Genomic DNA, 11,259 nt, shown 5'->3' with positions numbered 1-11,259 from the left:
GGTGGTTTTGCTACAATAACGGTGGTTTTGTCTTTGTCTTTTTTATTATTATTATTTTCACTGAATCTTTAAAAAGTCATAGTAAATCATAGAAAAATTATAAAATAAAAAAATCTAATTTGGTTGGACTCCACATAAGTAGATCTACAAAGTGAACATATAATGGTATATTCTAATACAAAGTTTTTGTTGTAGCTTTAGATATGTGCTTTTCTATAATTAATTGAAATAATTCATAGATCTAAAACTACAATAAAAAATTTATGCTAAAGTATACTATATTATATGTTCACCGTGTAGATCTACTTATGTGGAGTCCAATAAAATTGAATTCCCCATTTTATGATTTTTCTGTGATTTCCTATTATTTTTTTAAAAAAATCAGCCTAAATAATTAAAAACAAAAGGAAAGGAAAAACATTGTCACTATAGCAAAACCGCCTTCGAAACCGCTTCAGGGAGATCAAATGCTAGAAATTGAGTTTGATTGTAATTGAAAATGGTTTATGTGGTAGTGTAACATCATTGGCGGACTTAGGCCTAGGGCCACTAGGGCCTTGGCCCTAGTCGTAGACTAGGTATTCTAGGTACAACTTTTTAATTTCTGGATTATTGTTTTATTAATTTATCAGAGTTCAGGCCTTGTTTAATTTCTAAAAAATTTTAAGATTTCTTGTCATATCGAATTTTTAGACATATGCATGAAGCATTAAATATAGATATAAAAAATAACTAATTACACCGTTTGCCTATAATTTGCAGGATAAATCTTTTGAGCCTAATTAGTCTATAAAATTGGATAATAATTATCAAATACAAACAAAAGTGCTACAAAGCCAAAAAAAAATTCTCCAACTAAACAAGGCCTTAGTCCAATAGCTTTAATGCCAACCAACCCAAGGAGATTAGGAATCGACGCCTATTCTCTTGTTGTCTCGCCCTCTCGCTTGGATGCTTTGCTTGCTCGCGCCGCCGCTCGTAACTGGGGCTCGTTGCCCGCCAGTGCTTCACCGCACCATAATCGGGCGAGTAGGCGAGACAACATCATCACTGAGAGGAAGGGCGGGAGAAGATCAACCAACGCTTCATCAAGTTCTGTCACGGCCTCAAGAAAGCCCTGATCTAATTTATGAAGAAGTAATTGAATCCTCTGTAATTCTTCTACTACTCTGTTCTGGTCTTAACAAAAGAAAACTCCACCATGAATCTTGGAAACGAATGGACAATGTTACGATTCTCTCTGACGCTACAAGATACATTCAGGCTACAAATCCATTGTCATTAAGTAAGCTTACTTTTTTGTTTGTCTTTTTTAATTAACTCTCACATCTTGTGTCTAGATTTAGGCGTTACTGAAAAGGACATGAAAAATACGAATGTAGCATATCATTGCTAGGTATTTATTTTTGTAGTTCAATGTTATATTCTTGTTATTGCTAAGTATTTATTTTTGTAGTTCAATGTTGTATTCTTAAAAATTGTATGCCAATATGTAGTTGGAGAACTTCTGATCTAAAAAAATTTTCTTTGTAATAACAATCTTTATACATAGATTATATAGACGACGGTGTAGCTTTTGGCTTTTTGCTATCAGGATTTGGCCCTAGTCCTAACCAAATCCTGGGTCCGCCACTGTGTAACATAATCCTTGACATACTAACATAATAATATTTACAACTGAAAAATATATGGTGTAGCAAGTTTATTCGTATAAATTATAATAATGCAGTCCAAACTGTAGGGTTTTGTTGTCATGATTCATGAAGTAAAGGAACAGACGACGACGGTACAGACCTTTTGTTACGAAATGATCCAGCATCAGGCTCTTGGGCTGCTTTTATTGGGTTTGGGCCAACTCCTTCACGTTCCAGCCCAGCTATACGAGCAGCCACCAGCAAGCCCTACAACCCGTCTTCTTGGCGCCGCCGGCCGTCCGTACGTGAACGCCGCCGCGATAACCATGCAATGCAATTTAATCCGCCCGCGCGGCGCCGCCGGCACGGCAAATTCCACTTGACGTCAACCTTGCGCTGGTGTGGCCAGCTCGCCGTGAAAACCGCCGGCCATGGCGTACGACGAGCGGCGTGTGGTCGACAGAGAAAAAAAGACCGCCGTGCAGTGCTGACGGCGGCCGGCGAGTCTGCCCGCCACCTGCTCTTGTGTTGCGTGTTTCGATTGGAGAAGACGCCGCCACCCGCCAGTACGTGTGTGCTCTCGCAATAATGTATCACAGCATGATCAAAATCTCCTGACGAGATTTGCATTCTCTACTGACTGTTTCCAGGCCATTGCTGTTTGCTGACGACACTGTTCATGAGCAGTGATCGGCAGTCCATCCAATCACACAACCATCACCATGCGTACACACCCACCAACTTGCGTTGACACGACATATGCAGATGCATAATGGTACCTACGCCCGTTTAGTTCCAAAAAATTTAAGACTCTTTATTATATTAAATCTTTAAACGTATGTATGAAACATTAAATATAAATAAAAAATAACTAATTATACAATTTATTTGTAATGTACGAGATAAATCTTTTGAGCATAGTTAGTTTATAGTTAGATAATAATTGTTAAATATAAACGAAAGTGGTACAATAGCTGAATTCAAAAATTTTCTTGAACTAAACAAAGCCCTACTCCCTCCGTCCCAAAAAGAGTGTCATTTTAGGTTTTTGTGCTACAAATTTGACTCGCTTTGTAGAAAATATATACAATATTTATATCTCTAAATAAATTTGTTAAAAAACTAGACTTAAAGATCTTTCCAATAATACTAATTATGTACTATAAATGCTAATATTTTTTACTATATATTTAATTAAAGTTATTTCTCGGGAAGCGGAAACGACACTTATTTTGGGACGGAGGGAGTACATAACTAAATAAAGCATATATAATAACCCCCTACATCTAGCACTACACTGCTGCCGACAACAGTTACCATCAGCAAATCAGCTCGAGCAAAAAGAAAAAAAGAAAAACAGTAACAGTAGTAAGGAAGCCGACGGCTGTTTGTTGTTGCTGAAAGATTTGGTCGATCTTGACAGCGCAGTCAATCAGATAAGCAAGCGATCGAGCGGCTAGCATATTTGTGGTGCTCTGACACGACGGCCCGTCTAACTCCTGCTCCATTTCTGTGCGAGTTTGCCTGGCTCTCGATGGATATGCATGGCTTGCCTGCCCGTCCCAGCAGGGCAGCAGGCAAGGCAACAATGTCAGCCACTTTCATGCCCCGGCCGTAGCTTTCCTACTGTCCCGGCACGCACGTACTATGAATGGCGACGCATCAGCGAACGGTCGTGGCCGCCAGCCAGCCAGTGGCTCATCTCGCTGATCCTTTTACAGCATGTTTATTTCAACCGTCAGTCGTTGGGGAGCACACTGGGCTTTCAACAGTGGGAGCGAGCGTGGATCCTAGCTTTTTTTACAGTCTCAGTCTGCAGTCCTCGTCATGGAACGCCAGCATTTTGCTTTCTGCCTGTCAGGCAAGACAGCGTTTGCATCTGCATCCATCGAGGTCCAGGGAGTATATATGTGTGTGCTTGCTGCCTGTGGATCCAGGTCCAGGGAGTTGGAACATGCCTGTCCATTGTAGGCACTGCACTGCACTCCACTACTAGCTCCTGTGTTACTGTCACCAAAGTACCACAGGTACTACTATTGTTGGTGAACTCAACTCCCTCAACTGAACTTGAACTTGCAGCAGTATCAAACAGTAAGCGGGGCAGCCCAAGTACCAGCCGATCTTTCCTGTCCTCACAAAGCAAACAGAGGCGTCTCACTCCAACAAACAAACAGCTTGATCGCAGCCAACAATCATGCATGACATGGGATACTATACTATAGTATATACACACACCTGCGGCGTGCACATGAATGATGGATGGCGCTCTGTGTCTGTGCTCTCGATCGATCCATGGCCAGGTTAGGTCCGTGGCCACTGCGACAGCGGAATGATTCTCCGGGCAATACGCTGCAATAACGCCAGTGATTGCCGGGAGAGGATTTGATTCGTTCGTGGAACGGGCACTGCTGCTGTGGAATCTTGTACATGGTCGCCATGATCGGGACACTGTTCAATCTCGTTGCAGAGGTACAGCCAGTGCCACCATGAATATGCATGCATGTTTCCTCTGATCCTCCTCACCCGTCAGACCCTACTGCCTTTGAAAATCTATTTGCCCCATGCCCCCTTGCCCAAAATCATAAATCACTTTTAACCATATTTATTTGTTCTCTGTATCTTTGACTGACTGGTCTTTTTTGGTTTTTATTTAGGCTAATTTCTTGGCTAGAGTTTCTTATTCACATGCTATCAGCAGCATTCAGCAGGCATGAACTGTATCACAAGATGGCTGATGAAGAAATAAAGACAGCCAAGTCACTTATACATCGATTCAGTAGTAGCCAACTGAATCAGCTGTATAGCCAGCACGACAGGTACAGCAGTGTAGACACAATGCAGACAGTACCACATTCAGATCCACCAAAGAAACGCCAGCACGACATTCATGAACCGAGTCGACTCTGTTGATCTTCAGAGCTTCAAATAATGGAGTGAATGAAGAACAGAGATCTTAAGTAATCTGCAGTTCATTCATTGTAAAACCATCCTTATGTAGGAGTATGTATCTGCTGAAGGACAAGACAACTTTTTTTTTTATTCAGACAGGCCACGCCCTTAACATGCATGTTCCACCATCTGAACCATACAATCATACAAACAGCAGGCGACTGCATGCCAAATTAATCACCAGGGTACTTGCACGGACAATCAAGTTCGAAATACACCTAGATTACAAGCCGTCAAGCGGAAATTAACAACATTACAGGACAACTACAAGCCATAGACACTAGAGCGAGCGACCGCGACCCACTGACTAACCCCCCTTGGCAATCAGCGGTAAACGGTAACAAAAATTCCATAACAATGTCCTTGCATTGCAACGCATGCTTCCTGGTACACAGAAACATTTTGACGCAGTCCGAGTTGGATAGTCCAGTTCACAGGCAGTTCATGAACCGAGGCGGTACATGCCGTCGGCCATGAATGGGCCGTCCATGTACAGCGCAGCGGCGTTCTGCGGGTGGAAGCCTTCCATCATCACGAAAGGCATGTCCTCTGACGGCTTCCAATGCCGTTTCCTCTGGTTGATGAACCAGTTGTTGATCTGCTTCTGGTCTAGGCCTGTTGACTCTGCAAGCGCAATCTTCTCCGTCTCCTGCTCGAATAACATTAGATCAGTAACAATGTTATATATGCAGGCTTCTTCCTCACTATTTCTCCGAGATTCTGAAGTAGTGTTAACATTGCAGACAGGTCACGGAAATCTGTTATCCTTTTGTCATTGTACAGAATACAGACAGGCAATGGTATTGTGTTTATACATATATGAGCACTAAGGTATGGTATGGGAGATATCTTACTGAAGGGTAAGGCCACTTGTAGTGCAGCTCCCACCAGTGGAGCAGTTTCTGCCTGGCCTCCTTTGGGAGCTTCCCTTTCTTCTTTTTCTTGGAAAACTCTTGCCTGAGGCTGCTCAAGTAGCCACTGTACTTCTTCAGGAGCTGGTATTTGAGCTCCTTGTCCTCCGCTCGCGGGTCAATCTCCGGTGGGTCATTCTCACGGCCGCTTGGATCCATGTCATCTTCAGAAGAGCCGACACCTTCTGATTTACCATCTGCAGACAAAACTAGTTTTTGGTAAGGTCACATGTTTTCAGTCCAGAGGTTTATTCGGTCAAAATTTCAAAGTATTTCAGTCTCGACCATGCTGGACTGCTACCAATCAAGTGAGCACATCAGAGAGCCCATAACTGTATGTAAAGAATTATATCCATTCTGGAATGCTAGGGTAGGTCGAACAGTGGAATTTTAGAACAGCAGTAGTGTAGCTACAGTCGCAATTAGTAGAATATTGCCAATGGAAGTGATAGGATAAGGATTTTTAATATAGGATTGAAACAATAAAACAAACAAGACCAGATGAAATCAAGAATGTGAAGACCAAAACTTTGTGGCCTGTCATTACATGAACCTGCCCAGTCATCATGATACACCTATGAAATAATGCACTATGTCGCTACTCACCACTACTTTATTTGTAGAGAAAGCTGATAACAGAATCATCAGAAAATCAATGGGAGGAAAGTAAAATAGCAAGAACTAGTAAAAACTTTTCAACTTAATAAATCTTCTATACATACATTTTGCATCAAACATATTCAGGTCAAACAATAATCATAGAGAAACTAAATAGATGTAAAGCAGTTTTTCCTGGTTATAAACAGAAAGGTTCCAAGTAATAATGTATCTGAAGAAGGGGAATACATGGAAAACAGAAATGGAAATATAAAGAAAATTAGACAATTGTTCACTAACATCACCAGAATAAGTGAATTATTGCTTGTATTAATCCTTATATCTGCGACCAATGTAATTCAATGAATAAACTTTTCAGTTGGAGAATACAAGTATCCCAGTCGCGGTGTAAGTGAAAAATGACGTTGAAAATAAACAATGATATATATGGCCATAACTTTAGTTCAAATGATGAGTAGAAAAAGTAGTGGATCCTTTAATAAGGGTATAGTGATAGGATTTGTTGGCCACGTGATGATGGAATCATAACAAAATATCATATAATACATGGTACTCAACAAGGAAAGTTCATGCATCCTTTTTCCATGTATTGTAAACAAACAGGAAAGATACTTTACAGAAAGGAATATCTTGTGTTCTTTCAACTGGTGGGAACTATAAAAAATTGTACGCAGTGTATGTTTAGTAGAATAGCTGTGGTTCTGCCACACATTTTTCCCATGGATACTATTTATTTTTTTGTACATCTAAAGTCTCTTTTTTTCATATGCATCACAATAATTATAAAACCTGAGCTAGCATTAACATTTTTTACACCGCGTCAAGATAGCAGGGAAACAAGGGCAAAGCTTATAGACCAATTAATTTGGTTTGCATAAACTATTAGCTTTTAATTCAGCGTTGAGATCATAATAAGATACAAAACATGGCTTGTGTTCTGATAAAATGGCAGTGAAACTTTGCCAGAAACCTCTAAATGAGGCAGATATATATACTATCTGCATGTACCACCAACCAATTAGACCTAAATTCCTAAGCCATGTGGGAAAGGTGGGCAGTGCACTTATACTTCAATACATATGTATGCATTTATCAACGTTCTTAAGCTAGTTTCATACATAAATCCATACAAAAAGTAAAGCCAGAGCCCGAATTATCACTTGCTAATTTTATACCTTGCGTGCAGGATGACCAATACTCGCTACATCCTAAAAAGTATGGGATCAAATTTTGTCCAAAGTCAGACTATCCTAATTTCCAAAAATACAAAGACCATCAATACTTATCACATCAAAGAGGTAAATTATACTTTTGCTGCCTTTCGGGAAAAAAAAAGAGGTAAATTATGAAACTATATTTTTTTTAGTGTATCCAATTATATATGCTAATTTGATCAAACTTATGATACTTAGGACAAACTTCGATCCTGTATACTTCAAGAGGGAGGGAGTAGCCAATAAAAAACAAGCAATTATTTAACAGAATAGCTAATACACTTTCTTGCTGAATGAGTAGAAAATGATTAATCCTGCCAACAATACTTCTATATAGAAAAGGAATGCATAAAAACAACCCTCCATCTGGGAATGGTATTTTTGGGATAGGATTGGTTACTTTTCAACTTTTGAATAAAAAGTGAAACATCTGTAGCGTCAAAAAAATGCATTATCAGATGCACAAGATAAGATCTACTATTTATTCGAATGGTTAAAACAGAAACGGTGGAAAAGGCTGAAACTTTATGGAAGAACCAGAACATTCCTATTTCAGCATCTAATATTAACTACATGAATTTGTATAGAAGATACACTTTGGCACTTTTGAAAAAGTGCACACCCAAGCTTTGGTAATCTTTGATGATAATAATTGCTGGCTTCATGTTAGAGTATCTGAACTAGTCACACACAGGAAAATGATCCTGATTTTTTATCGCTTTTGCTGTTGAAAAATCAGAGCAAAACTAAACCATGACTTATTGTTACAAGAAATATATAGTCAAAGTTGTATGCTTGAACTATACACGGCAAATTTGAACCTAGTCTTCTACTGCAGTGGATGATTTCCTCCGCCTGTTTAGCCAGATCAAATGCAGTAATCTTAAATTGACCTCATTAATTATCTGACACTACAACGTATGATGAACAAAAAACCAACACAAACCTACCATTTCACAATACAAAAACAGGTGTACCTAAACTAAATCATCAATGGCTGAGGCTGAGAACATATAGCAGTTTCTGGATGTGGTGATTTTCTGGTGGTTTCTGTTGCGGAAAACATCTGAACACGTACTACAACCCACATAAGACGATCTAGATCAGCCAATGTTCCTGTACACAGCTTGGCACAGCCACAGTGGCGTAGTAGAACAGTTAGACAAATCCCCCCCACCAAGCCCCTGGTCCCGGTGTTAAAATACATCTGCAAATGCACTGTAGAAGCTGCACGTCCAGAGCTGCAAAACAGGCCGGCCGGCAGCATCCCCCCGGAAGACACGTTCCGGCGACCATCTCTCTCTCACAGGCTTGCAGGAGGAGTACTGGAGTACGTGCTACAGGCCAGAACTACCAGCAATGTTGCTACAGTTGAGACAGGTGAAAGAAGAATTGGATAGTCAGCCATGGCACCATTTCCCAATGCATCTCTGATCTGTCTCTAATCTAGGAGTAGAGCTGCAAGAAAAGAAGGGATGTATGGGACGGGTGAGAGAGATGGGATGCTGCTAGCTACGACTACCTAGTAGCAGCTGCGCAGCAACTCTACACACAAAAAATACTACACAGTTTTGCATCGATCAAGGAGCGGACTCCAGTGCAGAGATGAAACGAAACAGACGGATTCTCCTGCCTTGGAACCCTAAATTAATTAACATCACAAGCAAGCAAATTAATTAACACATAAGCAAGCATGCTGTCACTTGTCAAACGTCATGTCATGGGCCTCTGTTGAATTGAAAAAAAAAGGGCAAGGAGGCGTATCATCTGCCGACGAGCTCATGCTCATCTGAAAGCAAGCTTATAGCTTGTGCTGGATCTATCCATCAGGTAATAATAATAATAATAGGATAACGCAAGCGGAGAGGCTGATTAATTAATTAAACAATGGCGAGGAACGAGAGGTGGAGGCCCGGCCATGCGACACGGCGCCTCACTGTGCCCTCGATGCCAACCAAAAGCTAAGCTGATGATACTTAGTGACTAATCCCGTCGCTAAATGCTTTTATGATTAGACAATTAGCTCGTGCTGTGGTTCTGTGCTGGGGCTTATCTGATTGATGATGGTTAATCGATTTTTTTAATTAGGAGGAGGTGATTAAAGTAATGGCCGGAGAGGGAAGGGCGAGGAGAGCGGGCGGCCAGGGCCAGGTCAGGTTTGCTCACAATGGCAATGACCCAGAGCAACCACCCCCACTATCCAGAATCAACCATACCCAATGCGGCAAGCCTGTTCCAACTCCAGTATATATAAAAACACCGGGCTGGGCCGGCCGCCGTACCACCGCCATGTACGAGCAGCAAGAGAGGAGGAAGAGGAAGAGGAAGGGAGCGAGCAAGCAGCAAGACGTACGAGGCGGCGGTCCGGCAGCTGCTGTTGTTCCGATTCCGATCCGATGATGTGGCGAACTTATCTTACCGGTGAGGGAGAGGCGCGCGGAGGAGGAGGAGCCGCCGCCGCCGGAGATGGAGTCGAGCTGCGCCTCCACCCGCTTGAGGAACTCCATGGCCTCGTCGATGGGCCGGGTCAGCTCCTCCCGGTACTTGACGAGCATGTTGCAGTACGCCTCCTGCGGGACGGGACGGGAGAGCATGTGATGTGATTGGCAGATACAAGGTTAGAGTCGCAGCAAATCGATGCACTGCACAAGCAGAAGCAGGCTGTGTGGATCGATGAACGGGGATGGGATGGGAACCGAGACAGACAGACAGACCATGAACTGATCCAGCTCCGGGTCGCGCGGCTCGTGGCGGCCCGGCGGGCGCGCGTCCAGCTTCGCCGCCATGGCCGTCAGCCTCTCCAGAACGTCCGGCGGCGCGCCCACCTGTAATCACACACAGAAGAGAAAGCGTGCGTCATTTCATAGCCACCATGTTTGTGAGGGTGAGCGTGAGCGACGCGACAGGCGTGGATAGATATAGATAGATTACGCATCAAATTAAGCAAATCTTGCTTCACAAATCAAGAAATAAAAAAAAAGATGCGATTTTTCCGGCGGCCAGTGATGGCAGCAGCCAGGGTGCGGGAGCTCAAGCTCAGTACTTTCTGGCAGTCGAGGTAGGCGGCGAGGAGCGCCGAGTACTGCGGGTGCGCGACGATCTTGGCCTTGATGGCCTCGGCCTCCGCCGACGACATCTCGGCGGTGCTGGCGTGCTTGGTGGCGTACGGCGACTGCTGCTGCTGCGACGACGACGGGCCGGGGCCGCCCGCGGCGACGGCGGCGGCGTGGTGGTGCAGGAGCGCGAGCGGCGCGCCGTAGTACGCGGGGGACGCCGTCGACAGCGGCAGCTGCAGGAACGAGGACGACGACACCGCCGCCTTGGAGTTGGAGCCCCCGCTGCTGCTCCCACCACCAGCTCCGGCCCCGAGATTCCCAAAGCTCTGATCCATGGACGAAAAGGAACGACACACAGGCGGCCGGCCGGGGTGGATGGGATGGAATGGAACCCTAGCGAGGGACCGCAAAAGTAATTAAACCTCGCCGATCACCACTAATGGCGGCGGCGGCTTCGGCAGCCTTCTCTCACAGTTGGAGGACGAGGACGAGGAGAGAGACGGGGAAGGGGAGGTGCCGCTAGATATTAATGGGAAGGAGAGGGGGACGGCAGCAAGGGGAGGGGGAAGGGAAGGGAAAGGTGTGCGCGACGACGGACTGCCCTGTGCTGTGGAATGTGGTGGCTGGCTGCTGGCTGGTGGCGACCCCTTTTCTCGCGTCAAATCTCACTGGAGAAGAGGGCCTCCCGGTCCCAGCTGCAGGAGCAGACGTACTCAGTATGCCGCCGTATCCGTATGCAGATCCACGTACGTATAGCTACTACTACATATATACGTACACTGCTGCTCCAGCCTAGCTCTATGCATGACTAGGTTAAACAGAAAAAAAAAAGATAACAAAAAACTTCCGTCTATATATAGATGATAAATGTTTTTTC

The 11,259-nt window shown here is 43.7% G+C and overlaps 1 protein-coding gene across 2 annotated transcripts; it reads right to left on the bottom strand.

Annotated features, from left to right (window-relative positions):
• Nucleotides 4,588-11,000, bottom strand: LOC8059916 (homeobox protein rough sheath 1). 2 transcript variants are annotated; one of them, XM_021452203.1, is made up of 5 exons: nucleotides 10,370-11,000; nucleotides 10,041-10,151; nucleotides 9,680-9,896; nucleotides 5,438-5,691; nucleotides 4,588-5,232 (listed from the first exon to the last, which is right to left on the bottom strand). In XM_021452203.1, exons 1-5 carry the CDS (start codon nucleotides 10,715-10,717, stop codon nucleotides 5,026-5,028), a joined length of 1,137 nt encoding a protein of 378 aa, XP_021307878.1. In that variant the 5' UTR covers nucleotides 10,718-11,000; the 3' UTR covers nucleotides 4,588-5,025. The 2 variants fall into 2 exon arrangements, with proteins under 2 accessions (XP_021307878.1, XP_002459312.1); XM_002459267.2 differs by having other exon boundaries at nucleotides 9,746-9,896.

This window comes from Sorghum bicolor, chromosome 2 (genome assembly GCF_000003195.3).
Source record: "Sorghum bicolor cultivar BTx623 chromosome 2, Sorghum_bicolor_NCBIv3, whole genome shotgun sequence".
NCBI lineage: Eukaryota > Viridiplantae > Streptophyta > Magnoliopsida > Poales > Poaceae > Sorghum > Sorghum bicolor.
This window is presented reverse-complemented; position numbering and strand designations above follow the sequence as displayed.